Genomic DNA, 24,478 nt, shown 5'->3' on the forward strand with positions numbered 1-24,478 from the left:
AAGCGTGAAAAATAGCCCTTACTAAGAATTTAAGCCACGACAAGTTTTTGCATTTGCGAGAAACAATTTGGTTTTAATATTTAATGATTCTGCGCTTCTTGGCTGATCGATAGTCATGGTATTAATGTTCTCCAAACTCGCCATTCCGCCTTCTTTAAACAATTTTACTGTATCCATTCGATGATGTCATACTAGCAGCGAATAATCAATATTGTGGCAGAAAATAGACGCAAAGCCGTAAAAGAAAGTGGCAGCAGAATCGTCTTATTTGGTCCTCGTTCTACTAAAATGGCAAACTGTCACGGATAAACGCAATTTCTTCTGTCGTCTTTCTCCCTAGTTCTTCAGGAATTGCAATAAATATGATATTGAGTTTACTTCCGGCTTAAAATTTGTTGGTTTCCAGCACTTTTCTCCCTTTTGGTTGTTCTTTTTCCCTTTTTACTTCCGCGTGATTATTATTCAAACCACACAACACTTCCTGCCATGGCTGTTGTAGTCAAAATTAATGCATCACTTCCTCGTGGAATCTGATGAAAATGATTGTGGGCTGCTGCACACGACGAATACGAATGTTTGGTTCGTTGTGTATTCTGTTGCTACGAACGGGAACAGTTACTTGTGAAAAGATTGACATTGTTTTGTTGCATACTTTTGTGTGCGCTGCACGCTTCGATGCCATCATGTACTGTCAACTAAGCATGCTTTCCCAGCACGCTCATCGTGCAGTTGTGATTTGTCACTGCACAACGCCACTGTGTAATTTCGGAAGTAACTGGGTAAACATCGCTCGTGAATCTTATTGTCCTCAAAAATGGTGGAACGTCTTCCTGGGTGGTGTTTATTAATTTATATGTATTTTAATGGCAAAAGTAGCCTCCATGAAAAATAGGCTAATGCATCTGCAACCGGAAGTGACAATGGTTACGCTCAATGCCCTTAAAACAATTCGGAAGTCGTCTGCTTTGTTTTTTTATTATTATGTAAAGTGGCCAGATTTGGGTATATTATTACCGAAAACTGATTTTTATACACAACTTGTCTACATTTTGAATGATTTTATTTAAATAGTATATTTTTTAAGCTTCAACAGAAATTATGCAAAGTACAAAGGATTGTGAACTTGCACTCTTACTGATCCCATACTTAGATCAGAAATATTTGGAATTCATTGCGGAAAATTTAAGACCAAAGTTAAAGTAGGCAGCGTGTGATAACAGAAAAGCCTTTGTTGAAATAAGGATTTGATTTGTAAATGTTTTTTGTAAATTCACTTTGAAAATCATGCTGCCACCAAATTGATTTGATCAACTCTAACTGATGCTTGCGAAACTTAAGCTTCGTGATCCATTCAAAAGAGCAACCAAGTTAATGTCCCGTCTTTTACTGTCTCTCCACTGTCTCGTAGACGTCCAGTTTCTTTTGTGCCCTTTCATGGTCCTCCACTCTTCCAAACCAGCCTGGATTTACGCCCCTCAAACAGGCAGCGTCCATTCATGTCCAACTTTCCCTCATTTACTCCTACTTTTGTTCTCTGGAACAACCTTCCTTTACACACACTTCCAGAAAATTACAATATATAGAAATTAAAGTGTAGCTACCAACAATCTTTTGTCTCTTCAGCTTTAAACCTGTGCACTGTCGATTCTAATATTTTTCTCATTTGGGGTGTTTTAAATAAATAAAATAATTACACCCCATCAGTAAAGGCAGTTCTGTTTAAAGAACGTCTTGTATGGGAAGACATTTGGTCGACTAATTGTGAAGTAATTTTCAACGTGGAGAAGAAATTAAAGGATCCAACAGTAAATTGGATCCTGATCTGAAAAAGGAGAAAGGTTTCGAAATTAACTTACACGGAACAATTGGGTTTCAGTAATCTAAAAGATAATCTATCATAACATAACATAATGGTACTACAGTAAGATATAAATTGTTTACCTCCACTCGAAGAGAACTACGTGACATCCCGAGCGTTTGACCCGTGTTTATTATGACTGCAATGCTTAATCCTTGTACGCAACCACCGGACTGCTCTACTGGGGTGGTTGCGCAAAAACGTGCGTGGTTTTCCTAAAGTTCCTTAGCTAACCCCTCACCGTCACGTACGCTATACCAGTGCTCTGATTTGACTTAACCAGCCGGGACATCTTTTGTGTATTTTTAGGAAGTTGGGGGGCTCCACCAAAAAGAACCATAATTAAATATTTTGTTTCACATAATCTTCCATTATTAGTCGTGCTTCAAAATATATGAAAAATTTGCAATACCGCTGTTTCCCCCCCACTCCAAATAAATTGATCTATATATCAAATAAAACACACAATTACATTTAAAACAATTGCAACTCAAGTTTGAGGATCCCTGCATAAACCTCAACTAATTAATAAATTTGCTTGTACAGATTTAAGTATTTTTGAGTTTCTTTTTTTTTTCAATAATGGAACATTAATTTTAGAAGTACGGGAAAGGGGAAATTATAAATGCTTAACACTTAATTTTATTTCAAATTTTCTCCAAGCACATCTTAGAAAAGGTTATTGCCTATTTCCGGGTGCAGCCTGACCTTACCGGGGGGAGGGGGGTTGGAGGAGGTATATGGTTAATTATCTCCTCAAAAATAAAATTTTCGACTTAAGCGTGATACTCTCATTCCAAACGGGCCTCCGTGACACGGAATTCGCTGCTTCTCACTGGATTGGAACACCTCTTTTGAAACGGAGGAATTCTTAGGCCCCTTCAATTGGAGTAAGCCGATACCAAGTAAGGTTATTTTGTGATTTAGCCCGCATAATACGCAGTTAAAGGAGATGTTAAAAAAACAAACATCTAGATTGGCTGTTCTATACATTCTATAATATTCGAAGTGTGGCTGATAATTACTCTCCCCTCTCTTAAGTTGGCAACGTTTAAGCTTTACGCGTTTATCTCGGTCTCGTCCATAATTTAGCTCGTAACAGATTTCGAGAAGAAAATAGGTCTTCGTGGGTTGTCTGCTGGAAGCATGACCTTCCCGTGCTGTTTAAGGATTAACCGTAATCGTTAGTGACCTACAAACCCACATGTTATCGGTTTGTAGTCGGCCTAGGAGGAGAGTGTGGAGGGAGGGTAATATTTAGTGACTCCATCAAATATTTTTGTTCTCAGCTGACATGCAGGGGTGTGCCAAACAAGAAAGATCTTGCTGGCTACATCTGTAGGTCATAATTACCACAGGGAATATACGAAGACTCCTTCCCTCTTCGATATTATTTCTCGCTTAGTAACATCTTTTGATTTGTCTAACATTTTCACATATGTGATGTAGGCCATCACCGATTTCTAAATAAGTATGGATGGAAGAACATGGTATGCTAATAGAACCGTATTAAGGAAGGCCAAGTTAAAATGTGTGGAATTTTAACTTAGTCTGCCTATTTATTTAAAATACTAATAGACGATCGGGCATTTTTCGATACTCTGTTAACGGGTACCCATTGTCCTACATACCAATTAGCAAAACGATCAGGTGTCAATCAGTAACTAGTTTCCTCCGGAATTAGTTCCGGGTTGACTAAAGACAACCTCTAAAAGGATTTGAAACGTGGCGACTTTAATTGAAGCCGAAACAGATTTGCTAAATATTTCCAATTTAGTACCTTGTTCATTGACATACGATTGAAGGATTTTCTTAGTTTATATATATGCAAATTAATTCGGTTGGGTGGGCGTAAAGATGTTTTCTCTCATCATGTAAGTAATGGTAATTGTATATCTGTTCACTGGTATTTTTGTTGGACGAAAATTAAGTGGGTTATGGAAATAAGACGAGGACACTCCATTTGCCCTTCAACGAGGGAGGACATCGTTCACTTAGTGGTCTTGCATCATGTTTTTTCCGATTTTCTTGACACAATTTTCTTCTCTTCGTATGCCATTAGAATTTCCATATTGCATGGTTTAAATCAGCTTTTGGCAGCACCTGACCTGATGTTCAGGTGGCGACTCGCCACGATTCGAGTCTTTAAACGTAAAATAATTATAATATACATACATGAAAATATCAAACCGGATCCTGGACGCTATTGTATTATTTTTCGCAAAAACTTATGAACTTTACTACTAAATATTCGATTATCAGCTTAAAGTTCAAAACACGTCATGGAACTTCAACTGATTAAATTTTAACTTTTGTTTTCTTTTGCAGTACTCTTCCTGTTGATTTTTACCATATATGGAAATAGTATCTTAGCACAAACCTGACGCTGTGCAGGAAATAAGATGTAAACAGTTACTTTAATCTTAAAACTAAGCCCGCTTTAGGCATCTAAACGTCTGCCTAAAAGCAATCTTGCTTTAGGCAGACGTTTTCCCTCCATATTTTTTCGTCTGCCTGTTAATTAATGAATAACTACTGCTGGCAAAGGACGCAAGGAAGCTGGGCTTGATTTTATCAAAATCAAATTTCATTTCTTAGAATGACAGTTGGGGTGTTAAAGGTTGTTCCTTCCCCTTCCTCTCCACTCCCTGCGTCAACCAATAGCTTTCGCCGTTTGGGGCGTTTGGCCATTTCTGTTAAATGTAACGCATGATTCGATTCTTGAAAAGTTCAAGACTATCGTATAATTAATTGCTCACAGTAGACGTACTTTGCGTAGGAAATTGCGACACAGCCCCTGGTATTAAAACCACAGATCTGAGGAAATTGCAGAATTAAGGTTGCTTTTGTTTATCGTCCTGTGTTACGACTTCTGCTGCTGATGTCTCGCGTTATCGTTTCGTAACCAAAATAGTCGGGCCATTCGGAGCACAGATGATGCAACTGTTTGCTGATATTGGCCGTAGTATCTTTTACTGGATGAACTATGTATGATCATTTCTTTATGGCGAATTGTTTTGCTCCCGAAGTAGAAATGTTGTTTTTGATATGTACCATACATTATTTGTGAAGTGAGTTTTTTCCTTTTCTTTCTCTCCTTTTCCATTCAGAAAATCGAACGCCGGAACCAGTGCAGGTTGCAACTACCATTCAGCCCCAGAAGAAACACGCAGCTGCAAGTGGGAAAAAGAAACGAAACAAAAGCCACCGTAGTCAGACTTGGTTACAGAGTGCATTGGACAACGGGAAAAACGACTTGGACATGACACGTAGTGAAGTGCACAGCACGACTCCTCGAGAAGGTATGTAATGGAACTTGGTACTTGAGGTAGCCCCTAAAAGATGTTCAGTTTTGTTAATTCAGTTCCGATAAATGTTTTTACCCTTTGCGGAGGGGGAGTGCCAATAACATTCTGTTAATGTGGAGGTGGGTTCTAATTATATCATTAATTCTGCTTTAATTAATGATATAATTAGCTTTTGCTTTAAACGTTTCTTATTCAACTTTCTTTTTTTTTTTTTACATACTGTGACATATTGTATAAAACTTAAATTTCTGCATATTTTGGTCCATGCTGTTTGTACTCAAATTCTTAAGTAATATTTATTACTACTGTTTTAAGATATCTTTTAAGTCAATATTACTAATTTTATACAATATGAATACAATGGGAAATGTAGCTTTTTTTTTAGTAGTATAATGGGAGGAAAACTTTCTTGGGGGGGGGGGACCCCCAAGTTAACTTTGAATGCTGGTGAGATATACATCCTTGACTGATTCTTGTTTTGACTTTTGTGAATTTTTTCTTCATTTATGAAAACCCTAAGCTTGAAAAGAAATTTACCAACTCCTGAATTTTGGTGTTTTCCTTTTCCGGTCACACTTTCCACTACTTTAATAAATAAAAATTTAAGCTACATTTCCTGTTTGGTTAATGTTGTCATCAAGAATACTGTATTTACTCCCCCTCCTTCCCCAAGAGGTATTTTTGTTTAATTTATAATTTTACATTTAATTAAGTGGTGGTAGTGTTGGCATAATTTATGTGGAATGGTGGCTAAAAAAAATAATGGTTAATCTAATGTGATTTTATTTTTGGAATTTTTTTTTTCTTTTTTTTTTTAACAGTGCATGCAAACTTTTCACTGCAACTCTTAGTTTTGAAAAGAAAATAGTGAGAAATAAGCAAAATGATCAAACCACAATTGGGAAAATATAGTCAGCAAATATTGCTTTAGGAAGCAATTTATTTTACAAAGCTGGTAGATCTTGTCAACACTTCATCACCAGAGAACTGAATGCTTCTTAAGTGTACCACAAAATTGAAAAGCTTGTATTTCCAATAATTTCTCATCTTATTTGATTCATTCTGATCTTTCTCCATAATTTTGAAATGAAGTGTAGTGCATGCAATAACTTTTTCTCTAAACTTCCCTGCTATTTCAAATGCACTTGACCCACCCCACCTATGTTTTGTGTTTAGCATGAAGAAGCTAAATTTCATTTGAAAACTTATCTTTGGTTTGTGCTTCTGCATATTTAACTTCTAATTAGATACGTGTAGTCATTGGTAACACCCCATCTACCCTGGAATGAATTTTGCCACCCTGCTGTAACCTTTGGTATCTCCCAAGCACAACTACATAGTGGGGAATTATTAGAGGAATCAGTCTTTAGTGGAGAGCATTGAAGCAAATGATTGTGTTTAGGGCATTTATACCCCCTGCCACATATGCATACGGTGAAAAACTTAAGTCAAGATTTGTTTCAGCCTCTTAAGGAAGTATTTTCTGCTCTTCTATTGTACAGGGTCAATGACTTGGGTCATCGATTTGGGCCTAAAGGGGTATGAATGTACATTGCTGAAAATTCTTTCAGCACGTTAAACAAATTATGGCTGTGTATGTATCTTTGTCTTGAGTCTACAGGATGTACTGCCATATTTTTTACAAGCAAAAGAACCACTTTTTATATTTGCAGACTGTGCAGGAGAGCACACGATTTGAGACTGGGGCTATGAAATTTGACTTTTTTGCAAACTCACTCTGCTGTTCAATTATAAGGAAACAGGAGATTATTTAAGTATGTGTGTACGTAGTTTAACTTCCAAGTTCCTTAAGCTCACTACAGGTGACTTAAGTACTGTTTGGAAATTTGCTCATGAAATGGTTTAAAGTATTAAACCTTTACTTGGCCACCTTAAAACCGAACAGAAAATTATTTTAGCTTATTGTGTGCTGTACTGTAACTTTTGTGATTAATTGTGGTTAAATTATAGCTGTTGTTTTATTTTATAGTTTAGCATGTTTGCTGCCACCTATATTTGAGAGCCCATTGAATGTTGAGAAATAACATTTTGAAATCCTCAGCATTCTGCAAATTCGTAAATAATGGTTAAAGTAAGTCTGGAATTTATAGCTAAAAGCAAACACTTATTTTTGGGCTGAGCTGAAAATCGGAACAAAACTAAATTTTATCGAAAGCTTATTCTGTATACAAATTAAACCCAACAAGCCAAAAAACTGCACAAGGCTATTTAAAAAAAAAAAACTCGGTTTAATCAGTACGATTCACAGAATCAAGCAGTTCATTTTGTGTGCCATTTACATTTGCACACTAATGACTGTTAAGACTGTGCATTATGACACATTAGGTCTGTGCTGTTACGCTTAACAGCACTTGAGATACTGTTGAACACATCTACATCAGATGCAGCAAATGCTGTCTCAAATGATAATGTGAATATTCACGTGCCACATCTAAGCTTTAGATGGGATATTTTGTATATGTTCTGAATCCATTTACTTGTCAAAGGCTAAGTAAACAGTGGTTTATATTAAGTTGCTGTTTTGATGCTTATGCTAAATTTGTTATGTATTTAACCAGCGGGTCCGAAACTTTTTATACCTTATGCCCCTCCTTAGGATATTTAATAAATACCTTGCTCCCCATCCCACTTTCAGAACCAGTGCAAATAAATGGATTCAAACATAATTCAGCTATGATTATATATGTACTTTAATACATTTAATTTCAATCTTTGAAATAAAATATGCTTCCCACCTGGATTAGTGGGATGGTTTGTCTATGTATTTCATAAAAAAAAAAAGTGCTTCATAATCTCCACTTCCCAGAAGTGTGGAAACTATAATAAACAAAATGGCCCTTATAATTAGAGGAAATGTGAAAAATCCCACTTTCAGAACCAGTGCAAATAAATGGATTCAAACATAATTCAGCTATGATTATATATGTACTTTAATACATTTAATTTCAATCTTTGAAATAAAATATGCTTCCCACCTGGATTAGTGGGATGGTTTGTCTATGTATTTCATAAAAAAAAAAGTGCTTCATAATCTCCACTTCCCAGAAGTGTGGAAACTATAATAAACAAAATGGCCCTTATAATTAGAGGAAATGTGAAAAATGCATGAAAACAATCAGTTATATAGGTTGTAGGCATTCCTTTGTACTATATTTATTTTATATATATACATTTTGTTCACCTAGTGTTATTTATTTAGGTTAACATTGTTACCTTGTGCCACTATGTATAGGTGTCCAGGGATCTTAAGTTAAACCAGAATAAAGTGAAACAACTGACAGACACCATTTCATCATGTTTAATATAAAGGTTTCGGGCATGGGTTTATACATTATTGCTATAGATAATGAAGATTAATTTCACGAACAAGTTTGTCTGTGACAAATACACTTTTTGTACACAAATTCTAAGCTTTATAATAATTTCAGTTCTTGGCATTTATCTAGAAATCAGATAAATTTTCCCCTTTTTTATTACACTTGTTAGTTGAGCCTTTTCTTAGCAGGAACACAGTGCCTTCTTTTCTTTTTCCTTTAATTCTTAAATTAAGGTTTAATTCCTCTTCTCAGGACAAACTATACATAATATGAATAGTGTACTTGCAGTACTTTTTCCCAGCTAGGTTAGGCCAGTTCTGTGTGGCTTGCAATTTGGGGATCCCTTTCTTGTGCTTCCTCCTCCTTTTAGGACCATCAGACCAGACTCGGGTGCTAGCAAACCATCTGGTTTTCATAACTTTTCACAGATACTTAACTACAGCTAGTCTAACATCACTCAAAACCCTTTTAGCCTACTCTGCTTGTACTCAGCTAATTTTCACTGATCCAAAACCCTTTTCGACCTACTCCCCAGTACACAACTACTACACAACCTCTAGGCAGCACCAAAGCTTTACCTGAAAGACCAACTCATTTTCCTGCCACTCAGTTCCTTATATACCAAAATATGTTCTCATTTCTCCTCCCCTTATAATTGTCCAATCCCTGATTAATTCTTTTGCCCTTGAAGATCTGTTCATTTTGCCGTATTCTGCCTTTTCAAGGAAATCTGACTTTACCTTCTCTGGGTCAAAGTTCTCTTTCCTTTCTGGGAAATTTACCTCACCTTTAGGCCCCTTCTTTACCTGTTTCTAATTTATTCAATTTAGTGTATTTAAATAAATATTTGCTAAATTAAAGAGTGTCCAGAAAATTTTTTCATTACTATTAAGCCAGAGCTTACAATGTTTTGGGAACAGGAAACTTAAAACATTCAACTGGAGCAGAAACTTTTTGAATCATTTTTATAGTGTCTTGATGTCCAGTATAGGACATCAAGACACTATAAAAACCTGCACAGCATTACTAGTGTGTTTTTAGAAAATTTTTTTAGATTATAATTAATGTAGATTTGTGTTATTTAGAAGTGTAGAGGAAGAAAACACAACAAGCAGTTGTGTTTTCAATTTACAATGCCATAAACTATGGCATTGTAAATTGCAAATACTCACTCACCAACTCAGCAGCACCATTTCCTGTTGAAATGTGATTCAAATCTGCTGATCCTTCTCCACATGTTTGGAAGAGCAGCTATCATAGCTGCTGTGAAACAGCTGTGCCATGTCGAAATATAGGCAAGCCTTGCATGTGCCTGTATATGCAGCATATGTTACACAAAATAATTTACCTGCAATATGTAATTTACTTATTTATCTGGTTTACCATATTTGCATATCTGAATTGTAATCCTTGTATATACAACTTGTTTACTAATTTTGGTTTAATGATATTCATAAACTATCATTTACTCTACTGTCTGCGTGGGGAACTCTTTGCTATCCTTTTCCCATCATTAATTCTTTCCTCCCACTTCTACCTGAACTGTAGACACAACCCTGTCTTGGGGAGTAGTTCAATAAGTTACAACCATAAAATCTGGAAAAGGTTCTGCTCTATAGTTTTCTGATTGTGTTTAATCTTGCACAGTATTGCATATTCTTATAAAATATGGTTTCAGAACTGTTAAACATTGTCATGTAGCTTGTTTCATTATTGATTTTCCAGGTTGTATTGCAGAAATTGTACTTTTCTATATATTAAAAATTTAGTAGAATTTATTTGAACAATGGTTCTTTTAAAAATAGTGATTCACTGGAGTGAAATTTTGGTACAACAGATGTTCTGTCTGAGAAATCTATAAAGTGTTGTATATGCCAAAAAGTTTCTTGACTCATCAGACTTAAGTTCCGTAGGTTACCAGTAGTTGCTTTCTCCCCCTCCCCGACCTTTTTCTGCAGAGGAAGAGCCTGGTGTTTTGAAATATCCAATTTGGGTGTGGCACTTTAATAGTATTGCTGTCTCAGTTAATTGAGGCATGGTGCAAGTTGATATCCTATAATTAAATAGGATGAAAATGAATTCTGAATTGGTGACATAGCATTACAAAGCATGTTTTGGATTGAGTAATCTATAACACTACATCTCAACGACATATAGAAAAGTATAGCTTTTTGAAATGTTAACCTTTCCTTACTTTCATGGATCCTTAACCAGTTTCCAAACTGTCTTGGGCATGTATGTTTTGCTTCTACCAACAAGAAAACTTGTTCTGTTTTTATAGAACTGAATGCTTTGATTACCATCTTTATATCACAGAAATTTGTGAATTGGTCCAGAGTGGTGTATTTTGCACAGAGAAATATTACTCTGGCTGTGTATGGTTTGCTCACTGAGTGTGTGTATAAAGTCATTTGCCACTTGTTTTAAGGACATGTCTTGCTTACCCATTGATGCAAGAGACTTATTCTCCCTTGGCACAGTGTGATAGTTATAGCTTGCACATAGGACTGGTTTTTAGTATTAGAGTTGATTCTCAAATTGATTTGAATAAATGAATTCATAAATAGTTAAAATATGGGGGTTGGTTGTTCTCTAATCCAGGTAGCATTTATTGTATAATAAGATTATTTATTTAACAGATTTCTTATTTTGATTTTTGATATTTTTCTTCTTGCAGAGAAGCAGTCAAAAGGAGAGCGTACGCGTGGGAGGAAGGGCCGTCTTGCAAGGAATAGTGTTGATCTCGGCAGTGCCATTGTAGAGTCAACTGTGCAGCAGCGAATAAAGATATATTCACCCCTATTGATTTATGATAGCATTGGATTGGAAGATGTAGAGTTATATCGTCGCCTCCTTCAGTACATTCTCTCTAAAGAAGAACTCAAAACATATGGTTTTCCTCTCCAGTGCCCTAATGTTCCTGGTGGTGCATATTTTCATCCATTATTTAGTGATGATAATAATGAACTCGATGATCCAGTTCGTCGATCCTGCTGCCGCTGTGGAGCAAAGTTTGTGGTAACAGAAGATGGACGGTACATTGGCAATGAAGGGTGTTCTTATCACTGGGGCAAAAAGCAAGGTGGGGTGATGGGAACAGCTGTGTATGCTTGCTGTGGTCAGGAATCCAAAGAAAATGGCTGTTGTTGGCACAGAGTTCATGTAAGTTCAAGGTTTGTGTCTAAAGGTGGTGACTTTGTCAAAACCAGGGCAAAGAAAAATAACACACGTTCAGGGTCATATGGGATATATGGCCTAGACTGTGAAATGTGTTATACAGTGAAAGGGTTAGAAGTTACCAAAGTAACTGTTGTTGGTCCTAATGGATTGGCCATCTATGACACATATGTCCTTCCTGATAGTCCCATTGTTGATTATAATACCCAGTACAGTGGCATAAGCCCTGGCGATCTTAAAAATGTTACGACAACATTGGAGGATGTAAGAGCAAATCTGATGCGCCTCTTTAATTCAAAGACAATCTTAATAGGGCACTCCCTCAATAATGATCTCAAAGCTTTGCGTCTGATTCATGAAACTATCATAGATACATCTGTGGTGTTTCCTCATCATTATGGACTGCCTTTTCGACGTTCACTCAAGTCGTTGATCAGTGCATTTCTTCACAAGACAATTCAAGATGGCCCTTGTGGTCACGATAGTGCTGAGGATGCCAGAGCTTGTGTAGAACTGATGTTGTGGAAGTTACAGACTGATCAGAAAGTACTACAATCTAGGGAGAACTCTGCAGCATCCCTGCCTGTTCCTGTACCTCTCCCTTCCCCACAGAAAAAAGTACTATCATCATCTTTATCTGCTGATCAGAGAACTCTAGTGGGTAGTCCAGTGACACTAATGCCTTCACTACATTATATAGGGCAGACTGCCTTTTCACCATATGCTTATGGGTATATGGTACCACCAATAGGTTCCCAGATGGAACTATATTGAATTAGTGATATACATAAGATGTTATCTCCTTTCTCTCATTGGAGGGTTTCAACATTCTAGTGGGAATTTAGTGTGGACAGTGACAGGCCACTATGTGGCCAGTGGACATTTTAAATGTTGCAGAAAGATTTTTGTACCTCTTTTTTGTACAGTTTTTACTTTGATACTAAAGTCTGTACAGACTTTTAAGTTATTACCTTTTACCCATGTGACTGGAGTTTTGAGGAGGCCAAATTTCTCTTGTCTGGTCTGTGGAATGTAGGTAAATTATTGGATAAATACATTTGTGGACTAAGATGGGCAAGTTTGGGCAAAAGTGTCCCAATAAAGTTGATGTGATTTCTTTTTTTATATATCTACTTTATTTCATTTTGCACATAAACTGATATGCCAATTTTTTTTTTCTAAAAAAAACTTCAACAATAAAAAGCTATTTATTCTTTTTGTAGCTCTGCTGCAGTATCTTCAGTTCAGTTTGTCACAAATTACATATACAAAACTTACATTCACAAAACTGCCAATTTCTTAAATTGTAGACGTTAATATGTAAACTACTCTTGTTAATCAATTTTCAAACTTCATGATGTGTGATGTTTTAAGAATTTTTCATCAGTGTTCTCCCCAGGACCTATCCAATGGGTGCACTGCCCGGCTAAAATTTAAGTGATTTTTGTGGTACTGTATGGTACTGATCTCAATCAATATTAATTCAAACATACTATGCTATTGAGGTTGTGACAGGAGCATATGTTAAATTATGCAATTTTTGAAGTAAAATAAATTATTTTACTTCATAATGTCACCCAGCTGGCAAAATTTTCTGGGGAGAACACTTTCATATTCTTAACTTATGCACTACATTATTTTTTTTGGTGCTACCTATGAGATGTTTAAAATTTACAAATATAAATTGTAAAATCTAGTTTGAAGATGGGAATTTATTGGTAATTAGTAAATGATAGATGGTATATTTTGACTAAAGGCAAATGAACTGTCTTGGTAATGTTACTGACTAGACAATCATTTTCTAATTCTTTCATTCTCAGCACTGAAAACTCGTGGCTTCAGGTATATTACGAGGGACAATCATTTATTTGTGGGCTGGTGCAAGATCCTTATCTTAATTATCACCTGAATCTCTTCTGTGGATTTCTCCTTCTCAAAATACCCTCCCTTGAACTTTACACTTGAACTCCACTGTCATACCCAGGCATTAAATGCTTTGTGCAAGCCATTTTTTGAAAGATTGCGAAGTGCTTCCGTTGTGGCTCTGCAAGCATTGTTGACAGATGCAAAACACTTGCCTTTCAGAACTTTCTTTAGATGTGGAAACAGGAAGAAATCACATTGGGCTAAGTGCAGTGAATGGGGGGAGGGTTCAGAACTTCAGCAGTATTCACTGCATGCCCAATATTAACCGTATGGGGCCTGGCATTGTCCTGGTGGAGAAACCACTTCATACCAGAAAGTTTGGTCACTAGTGTTACTTTTTGTGTTGATAAATTGACCTATAAAGGATCTTTTATAAATATAAAAATGTGACAAATCAGCATATGGGCAAGAGCCCAGGTGGCTGATGGAGAAGTTTGACAAATGACACCAGAATATGGCTGTCCCGCCAAGGCTCTCATTGCCATCCGCTTCATCTCTTAACTGTTTCCAATGCATTTAAGCCCCGTCTGACACATTTCTGTACAATCTGTATGTCTGACATGATACTTCAAAAGATTGTCAGCAACACATGGTCAACTTGCTTCATGCAACACTAAGCAATTGGGGTGAGTGGCAGTTATGGAGAGTTTGCAAAATATAAATAAAATCTTGTACCAGTTCACAAATTAAATGATCTCTCATATTTGGAATTGTGCTATGTTACTCAAACATCAGTCTTATGTGGTATGCAACAGTTTAAAATAAAAGCTTCTCTACCTTTTAAGAACTGTAATACAAGGATAATTAGTCACATTTGTAGCTCGGCAGCATTTTTTTTAGTTTAATTACAAACATCAAGTTTTCATGAATAGCCACTTGTAGAGTAGTAGAAATATTGTTCTTTTTACTATTTCTAGATCTGAAAGACAGACTGGCTACTAACGGGAGGAAAAACAATGTTTGTTTTGTTTTCAAATTAAGTTGCCTTGTATTTAAGCTGTTCTTAAATAAACAGTATTCCACAAAAGGAATTGGCTGTTTCTGTGATACAGTCACCTTATCAGAGTGAATGGGTGTCTTTTTCCCAAACTTGTGGGTACACTGACTGAAGTTGTGCAACAACTACTCTGAAGTTTAGCAGTTAATGGCTGCCGTACCTGTGTGCACAAGCAGTTCCACTGGAGAGCATGAGGTGAGAAAATCTTGATGTGAGGCAAAGCTTGATCATACCTTTGCTGAAAGAAAACTTTCTATCCCTTTTTAATGGGTATATTCTGAAGATCTGAGGTCTTGATTATGGGTGTATATGAATTTTGAGTAGTAGCTGTCTGTGGCTTGGATATTGAAGATGATTGTGCCATCCTTATGGTAGATCATGTTTGGCATATGAAGCCTGTAACCATTGTGGTAATGTGGCCCTACCTTAACTTGCCTAATCCTACTGGAAACACTTGGCTAGATGTTGACTACAGCTTAGTGTCACTTCACTTAAGTGCTGTCAAAACTGATGGAAGTGCTGTGCAATGTGCATAAGGTTTTTTGGACTAAAACCTGCCTTAGAAGCTTCTTGACTGGCCCTCCCTCCAGATGGGTGCCTCAGTAGCCAGGTGGGCAGGAGCAGCAGTGTGGAGGACACACTTCTTGATTAGACCAGGGTTCAAGCCTGTGACCACCAAATACAGAGGATGAGGAAAAGTCAGGGAATGACCACCACATATCTCCAGAGCAATATGGCCTTAGTTGCTAATGCTTCTAAAAACCAAATAACAACCACCCTCCAGATGTTCTTGTAACATACTGATTCTAGTTTTAATTAGGTTCATATACTCATAACTGGGAATGTTGACTGCCTTCTGTTACCTAGCCCTACCATTGCAAAAAGTGCAGTGGGGCCACTAATCTTCAAGTTTAGCTGTGGTGAGCAGGATGGCTTTTGAGAATGGATACAACCCACTCGAGAAGATACTGTTTGTAATAGCTCTGTAGTGGGAGAGAGTTGCAAACTATGGGCATCCTAGCTACCTTAGGGTAGGGGATTATCTGTGAACAATCTTCCACCTCCAACAGGAGTGTTAAGGTACTAAGAAAAAATCAGTGCTATGGTCAGTCTACTTTGGGTAATCTGGAAGGTGGATTAGAAGGTGCCCTGTCTAAGAGGACATGTTTACTGTAGTTGAAGAATGGAGAATCTGTGGGAGTTATTTGTGGTCTACAATTTTTTCCCCTCTCCATTCTTGCTTAGATTTGTTTGATACTTTGTTAAAAAAGGGGGGATACAAGGACTAATAGATTAACAGTAGCCACTGGCAGAGGTGGAAGTGATTCTTGCACTGCTTCTATTCAAATGAGCAGAAGTCTGAAAAACAAGATGCAGGATATTTCAGAGACTGCTGGTAGTCATTACGTTACAAGTAAACACATGGGTTGTGTTAGGGTAGCTAAGAATAGAAACAGGTGCATGCATACCTGCATGTACACCAATGCTAGGAGTTTGGTAAATAAATTTGATGAATTTGAGGTATTGCTCAAAACATCAAAGGCAGATATTGTTGGGATATCAGAGACGTGGTGTCACACAGATATAAGTAATGCGGAACTGGAATTTGGGGAATACAATGTGTATAGAAAGGATAGACAGGACAGGGGGGGAGGAGGGGTTATGCTATTAATTAAGAAACACATAAAGTCAAAGGAAGTGAAGCCAGTTGACATCGATGGACAGGGCAGTGTCGAGTCAGTTTGGTGTGACATAAGCATAGGGAAATCAAAATTGAGAGTAGGAGTGTGCTATAGGCCTAATGACTCTGATGAGTATAATAATATATTGTACAGGGAAATAGAGTGGGCCAGTAAATCAGAGAGTCTTATAATGGGGGATTTTAATTTCCCAGATATTGACTGGAATTTGTGGGTTGGTCACTCGCACACTAGCAAGGCTTTTGTGGATTTATTGGATGATTGTTTTCTACATCAGCATGTTCGTGAGGCAACAAGAGGGAGCAATACTCTTGATCTGATTATCAGTAGTGATTCTTCATGCATTAAGAACCTGCAGATAAATGAACCACTAGGTGGCAGTGATCAGTGTGTTGAAGTGGGATTTACTCAAGGAGGTAACTACCATCAGAGGTAAAGGGAAGGGTTTTTGTTTTCGTAAAGGCGACTATGATGGTCTGAGACAGTATTTAAATTCTATACAGTGGGACCAACTGATGATGTTACCAACAGCAAACTCAAAATGGGAAGCATTCAAGGAACTAATCTTGGTGGCTACCAGGCTTTACATACCAACTAAGAAATATTGTTCAAGGTTTAGGCCTAAATGGTTGTCAGATGGACTAATGAGACATGTGGCAGAGAAGAAAAATGCATGGGATACATACAAATTAATGGGTGACATGGAAGCCTATGATAGATATAAGTTGGTCTGTAACCAAGTCACAAAGGAGATTAGGCAGGCAAAGGCAGACTACGAAAAATCCTTGGCAAAGGATGCAAAGAAAAACAGAAAGGAGTTCTTTACATACTTGAACTCGAGAAGGAAAGGGATGAATCAGATTGGTCCACTGGATATTGATGGTTCAACAGTTGAGGATCCTGCTCAGGTGGCTAACAATCTAAACGAGTATTTTGCATCTACATTCACGCACGAGGAGTTATTCAGGAAGGAGAATGATGTAGGTAAAGTAAACATTGGCAGTGAGCTGGATGATTTTGTAATAACTGAGAGGAAAGTGGAGGAGAGATTGTTGAGGATAAACATAAAAAAGGCACCTGGGGTGGATGGGATCTATCCAGTTATATTAAAGGAGGCAGCAAAGGAAGTATGCAAACCCCTAGCCATAATTATGAGAGCTTCTTTGGACTCAGGGGAGGTACCCATAGACTGGAGATGTGCAAATGTAACCCCAATTCACAAAGGACGATCAAAGGCTGACACAAGTAATTATAGACCTGTTAGTTTAACTTCTGTTCCAGGTAAATTAATGGAGGCACTGGTTAAAGAAGCACTGCAGGATCATCTAGACAAGAATTCAGTTATAGCTCAGACGCAGCATGGTTTTGTTAAGGGCAGGTCTTGCCTGACCAATTTGATTGGATACTATGATGTAGTCACAAAAGAACTGGATGCAGGGAATAACTTTGATATTATATATTTGGATCTTAGGAAGGCTTTTGATACTGTTGCACATGGAAGACTGCTGCACAAATTGGAGCAGTGTGGCATTGGAGGCAAATTGCTGCTATGGATAAGGGGATGGTTGAGTGGCAGAAGACAGAGTGGTAATCAATGGACACTGCTCAACGTGGACTAATGTTATTAGTGGAGTTCCTCAAGGTTCAGTGTTGGGTCCATTGTTGTTTTCGGTGTTTATGAATGATATTGATGATGGGATATCAAGTTTAATGTTTAAGTTTGCAGATGATACAAAGGTTGGCAGGGTCGTTAAGGACACTACTGATGCTATGCTGCTGCAACAGGATCTGGAAAGGTTGAACAGATGGGCTGAGAGGTGGCAAATGAAGTTTAACATTGACAAATGTAAAGTACTACATATGGGTAACAGTAACCCCAGAGCAATGTATCAACTCTGCGGTACTACACTGACAGTGGTGGAGAATGAAAAGGACCTGGGGGTAATTGTGCAGGCAGATATGAAGTTCTCTGAGCAGTGCAGACGAGCTGCAAGAGTAGCTCATGGTGTCTTGTCAATGATATACAGGAATTTTTCTAGCAGGGATAAGGAGGTGATTATTCCCTTGTATAAGGCAATGGTTAGGCCACATCTTGAGTACTGTATACAGGTCTGGAGGCCTCATTTCAAGAAGGATGTAGAGCTGCTGGAACGGGTACAGAGAAGGGCAACAAGATTAGTAAATGGAACAAAGGGTTGCTCTTACGAAGAAAGGCTTAAGTTTTGCAAATTAGAGTCTGGAGACTAGGCACCGGCGAGGTGATCTGATAGAGGTGTATAAGGCTTTGAATGGTTTGAGCATGCTCAATACCAATGGGATTTTTCATCTTTCTCAGAATAATCACCTCAGAGGGCATAAATTCAAATTGAGGAAGGACGGATGTCGGATAGATGTGTGGAAATTTGCCTTTGGCCAGCGGGTGGTTGGTTGGTGGACCCGACTTACATCACTTGTTGTTGAAGTTGATAGCCTAAACAAATTTAAAGCTCAACTGGACAGGTATTTCGAACGAACGGAGGGGTGAAATGGGAGAGGGGTTTTTTTTTTTTTGGCTGATGCTGAATAAGCTTGCTTTCTTGCATCATATGCCTCTACTAATGCTAAATGTTTCTGAATAATTAAAAGATAATTAGCCAGTAATTATCTGTCATCCTGGTTCTACTGGGCTTTCTAGTCTCCAATTTCAGAAGTCAATTTTCCAGCTGTGCATGTTTTATTAACACCCATCTGATATAAACTTCTGGGGGTGGAACTTACAAATAGCAGCACTTCTGGAGATGGTTGTTGTAGGGGTTGTCGTGAAGACACTGAAGTATTTTAGACATGCAGCATTTTTCTATCTAACTAGTAGATAAGTGCATATCTGAAACAGGCAAATATGTCTGGAGGAATTAGATTTTCACCAATCCTGTCTCCCTCCAGTGACCAGTACTGCAGAGAATTCAGTGGCAGAAGTTTTCCTGATGAAACCTTTATAAAACAAACACCTAGTGGACATGCCAAATTTAGGAGTAGGTGGGCTTTGTATTTATTTTTTCCTAAAATATTGAGTAGTGATGCAGATGAAACCATGCTTAAATTAATACAGGAGTTGATGCATAGCATGCTAAAACATGTAGCTGCAAAGAATTTTACTGCTATACATATATAATAAAAAAAAAAGCACATACACTGCATTTTGAAAGTGAACACTGTATTTGAATAAGATTTAAACAATGTAATTCTAACATATATTTAAGTTGAAGTTTAGTGAAAAAAATAACCATGGATGACTGCTAGATGATTAAAATTTGACTGGCCAATTAATATTGTAAGCACTGAAAAAAAAATTTAAATATAAACTGAAGAATTATGCTATAACAAGGTCCTCCAAAAAAAAAATCTCTGTTTTAACTGAGAACTGCTTTAATTGAGCTAAATTCAAGTTGGTTAATTAAGTGTAGCATTTTGATTGTTAGAACCAATTAAAATTGGATATTTGCATGCAGTGGAGGAACTTTTGTGAGAAAAAATTGTTTTCAAACATCCCTGTTTGTCTTCTGATTAGAGCACTGATTATAAAGTGACTATTCCTTCTACAATACCTGTGATTAGTCAAATAATTAGAATTTCTGCATTGGGATACTAGTATCAGTGGAGGAAACTGAATGTTATCCCAATACTGTTTGAATGTCTTAATTATTGTAGTTAGTAAATTTATTGTTAAGTTAAACTTAATTATATTAAACTTGCAACCCCCTTTCCTCCAGTTGGTAAAACTACCTGACTTCATAACATTAATGCATTGTCTGCAATTGAACTGTTTATGTGCACACCTTGCGTTTCATTCTGTGAATGCTGATGTTTGTGATGTGCTCTCCTTGAATCAAAGCATAGGTTGAAGGGTGGTGTTTTTAAATTTGAATTATCAAATTAAAATTTATTTTTATTTCCAAAAATTAAAACATGGATTTTTCACGGTTCTCCCTCATAAGATTCAAATTAAGGTGGCAAAGAAGTTTTGAATTAATTTTTTCAGGCAGAGAGGTATTTCATATTTTCTGTGTGACCAATACAGGGTTTCCCACAAAAGACAACTTTCAAATGTGATCCCAAGCCAATAAGGAAATTGACTGCTGACTGATCCCATTCTTCTTTTTTGATTAAGTCTACCTAAAAGGTAGGACTTAAATTTGAAGGTGCTGAAAAATTAACCATTGATTGGTTACTGTTTTTGGAAAGTAATTTGAGACTATGGACTAGATCTTGGTAACTCCTTTGTAGCAATAGGTTCACCATCCAAATTTGAGAGGTTTGGCATAATTGGCTGTTCTGTTCCTGTGCAATATCCTTTCCCAGTATTAAAATTATAGTTAACAGCCCAGCCAGTTGGCAAAGGTTGTTTGGGAATGTTTTATTTTTGTTGATGAAACAATTAGTGCAAATGATGAATTAACTTGCTAAATCTGAATTTTGACTTAACTGTGTGGGATGCAAACTTTTTATAAAATTTATATTTAAGAAATTCTAACATTTAAAACTGCAGTGAGTTGTAATTAGATCAATTGTAGATATGGTTTTAAAAATGGAAACCAATGCTTACTGTTAATTTTTTTTTTATGAAGTTTATCATGTGATATAAAGATGTGGCTAGGAAAATATGCCCTACATGTGATTTACAGGATCTTTGGAGGAAGGATGTCTGGTCAACCAGAGGGCACAAATATAAAATCCTAGTAACAAAGTGGTATGTCACAAAGTCAGGCAGCATGTTATGTATAACTAGAATAAATAAACTACCCACCTAAAGTTTTAAGCATATCTCCCCTCCCCTCCCCTCATTATCCTGGGTATTGAATCTTGGCCAAACTGTGGCAAATTGGTGTGTTTAAATACTGTACTAACAAAGACCACTCGTAGTGGTGATTGACCTCTAGTGTTATGATGCGACTAGTTACTCAGCCCAAAGAACTGTAGAAACTGCAATCATTTGTTTACCATCCCAGCTGGAGTAACATTGCCCAAATTTCTTTTAAACCTAGGGCTGAAAATAAAGCAGTTTCAGAGTTGTGAAATAAACTGAACTTTAACAAGTATTTTGCAATCAAACTTTGTAATAAAGGGTGGCATGGAAAGTATAAATTAAATTTTTTTTCCCTTGAATTTATAATAATAAATGTCAAAATTTGAATGCTGCGATGGCCAATTACAACTTTATAGCCAATTTTTAAGTGGATATTTTTTGTAGTTTACATTGTTTTGAAATGTGACTGAAATTTTTATTTCAAAGTGCTTTCTGAAACATGGTTTTTAGAAATGATTTGAAAGTATTCTACCATAGTTTGAGTATGTAAACTTTGCTTGGAGGCAGTCACTAGTGTTTTAACTGAAAAGCCTTGCAACCACATGTTTGACAGCTTCATTGGTGGCATAATACTATTCCCAACATTTACCAGTACATTCTGAAATATTTTTGAATATTTCATTATCAGCTTAAAGATGCATAATTGCATACATAAGTTGGTGCAAATGCACTATCTATACTTAGGAAACTAATAAGTTTTTATAGTGGAATTGTTTCATTATCTCATATCACGAATTGCCTATTGGGTTCAGCTGTTTATTACTGTCAGGATACCTATCCACTAGTCAACAAAGGGTAAATGGTCATCTGGGTGATGGTATCCACTGATAAATGCCAATAGTCTTCTCTATTGGGGAAGTGTTGATTCTGAAGGCATTCACAATGAGATGTATTGAAACAATTCCATTGTAATAAGTTAATTTACTGCACATAGATATGGTGTATTTGAACTAACTTATGTCTGTAGATTTTCCCAGTCTGAGGTTTTTAGTCATGTATTAAAATTTATTTTTAATTGATAAAAGAAAACAAAAATAAGAATTAGCAAAATCTGCTAGAAGGGCATTACTTCATAGTCAACATTTTGACATCAACTTGGAAGGCTGTCTACCCTGCGATGATTTAATTAGTAATTTTTTTTTTTTTAAGTCTACCTGCAGTGTTATCTCCCAGAAATTCTGGTTTTTCGTCCAGCAATCAAGCAAACAGACCATGCTATGCCTTGTGGCCTTAGTTACACTGGTGTTTGACATTCATTTTAAGATTAGAATTTTCTTGCTTTAAGCAACAGAACATTAACTGAGTTTTGACAGGACCTTTTTTTACTAGTGTGTCAGTGAACAAACATTGTAATGTGTGAGCCCATGTGAAGAATATATTGCCTGTTGAACTCCATAAATATGGATGTTAACATTACCATTAGTTTTGAGTTTCACTTAATCCCACCTCTTCATTTTGCACAGTTTTATTGTTAGTACTTCAAGAACGGTTGGTGGTGTCTAAATGACACCATGGACTCACTGTGAATATGCATCCTAATTTTTTGGCATTTAATTAAGAAAAAATAAATTTCAAAAATGAAATTGAGTATATATGTCTAGGAAGCTAAATGTGAGCAAAAGCTTTCTTTATTATTGGTATTAAAGAAAAAAAAGCAGTATGCATTCAGCTTGAAACAATTTCTGAAAGGATAGTTTTTTAATAAATTTCAAGAATTTTTTTAACCTAATATTCTTTATCGAAGTTTCAGCACCCATCCAACTTATCTTTCATGCAGTGGTGCGTTATGCATTCATGGGGCCCAAGGCAAAATGGAATTTGGGGGCTCAGGCTCAGACCAGTATTGGACATTCTACTCACTCAATACTGGTTGATAAGATTGGCTACCTTCTCCTGTTACGGTACTGCCTTAAGCACAGCAGTGCCTGTTACGTATACAAGGCAGTCTATATTTTCAATTAACTCGACTATTTAAGGAAGAACTATATATAATTACATCAAAATCGATAAAACTATTTTTGAAAAAGTCATTTTCAAATCAATCTTAGTCCACTGACCTTGGCAGCTGGAAAGTTGTTTTTTTATCAAGTAGTGGTTTTTATCAAGCAGATAGACTGAAAAATACATTTGTTGCTGTTGTATAGCCCTTGTTGGAAGAAACTCCATCTTTCCCACACCAGATGGAACAGAGCCGAGCCCTTGTAGAAAGGTTTTTTTCGGTGCCCTCATCTAAGGGGGTATATATATATATATATATATACATACAGGGTATGTCCCATTGCAATTACTTCTACTCTTTCTAAAGTAATAGAGAAATCAATTAACTGCCAACTCTTAAACTACCTAGAAACCTTCCGTCTGATCAACGATCACCAGTATGGATTCAGTCAGTGTCGATCGACTGGTGATATTCTGGCTTATGTTACCCATTTATGGGCTAATCAATGGAAAGGTTCGGTGAAACACAAGTAGTCACTCTTGACATCTCAAAGGCTTTTGATTGTGTTTGGCATAAAGGTCTTCTAAAGCTTCCACCTTATGGTTTGCCAACTGTTTTTAGGAATTGGTTATCCAGTTTTCTCTCTGATCACTCACTGAGGGTGATGGTAGATGGCTCTGTCTTCTAACTTCTCCACTAATGCCGGTGTCCCCCAAGGTTCAGTTCTTTCCCCCACTCTTTTCGTCTTGTATATTAATGACCTTCCATTGACTGGAAATCCTATCCATAGTTTTGCCAATGATAGCACATTGCATTCCACTTTCCATTTTGAGAAACCTTGTCCTGCTCAATCAGCTTCAACTTCTCGAAGATCTGCTACCAATTCCTTAAATGCTGATCTTCAGATAATTCTCCAGTGGGGCAAAGACAACTTAGTTGATTTCAATCCTTCTAAAACTCAGTCTTGTCTTATATCTTGCAAAAAGGATTCTTCTGCTCCTATCGCTCTTGGCATTACTTTTCTTCCAATCAGCTGCTCACTCTATAAATCGCAAATCTGCCCTGCCATGGAATATTGTTCCCACATCTGGAGTGGTGCCCCCAAAACCTCTCTCAGGCTTCTTGATTCCATTCAGAAGAGGGCAGTTAGGTTAATTAATGATTCATCTCTAACAGTGTCTCTCCACTCACTTTCTCATAGATGTACTGTTTCTGCTGCATGCCTCTTCTACAGATACTTCCATGGGCACTGTTCTTCTGAATTGGCTTGTATAATTCCCGCTTTTTCTTTCAAAACAGTCCGAACACGTGCCGCTACCAGCCAACATCCATTTACTGTCCAACTTCAAACCCACAGAACCAACTTTTCATCTTCCTCATTTATTCATTCAA

General features: G+C 36.9%; 1 protein-coding gene across 3 annotated transcripts in view; it reads left to right on the forward strand.

The window, feature by feature from the left end:
* The window catches only part of LOC150088983 (exonuclease GOR-like), a 49,429-nt gene extending 36,623 nt beyond the window's left edge, over window positions 1-12,806 (forward strand). For all 3 annotated transcript variants that reach the window (XM_090369750.1, XM_090369749.1, XM_090369751.1), the window contains exons 2-3: window positions 4,969-5,160; window positions 11,182-12,806. In XM_090369750.1, the coding sequence (XP_090225876.1) occupies window positions 4,969-5,160; window positions 11,182-12,455 (1,466 nt within the window). In that variant the 3' untranslated portion in view covers window positions 12,456-12,806. The remainder of the gene's footprint in view (window positions 1-4,968; window positions 5,161-11,181) is intronic.
* The last annotated feature ends 11,672 nt before the right edge of the window (window positions 12,807-24,478 follow it).

This window comes from Mastigoproctus giganteus, chromosome 3 (genome assembly GCF_048544385.1).
Source record: "Mastigoproctus giganteus isolate SK-2022 chromosome 3, ASM4854438v1, whole genome shotgun sequence".
Taxonomy (NCBI): Eukaryota; Metazoa; Arthropoda; class Arachnida; order Uropygi; family Thelyphonidae; genus Mastigoproctus; species Mastigoproctus giganteus.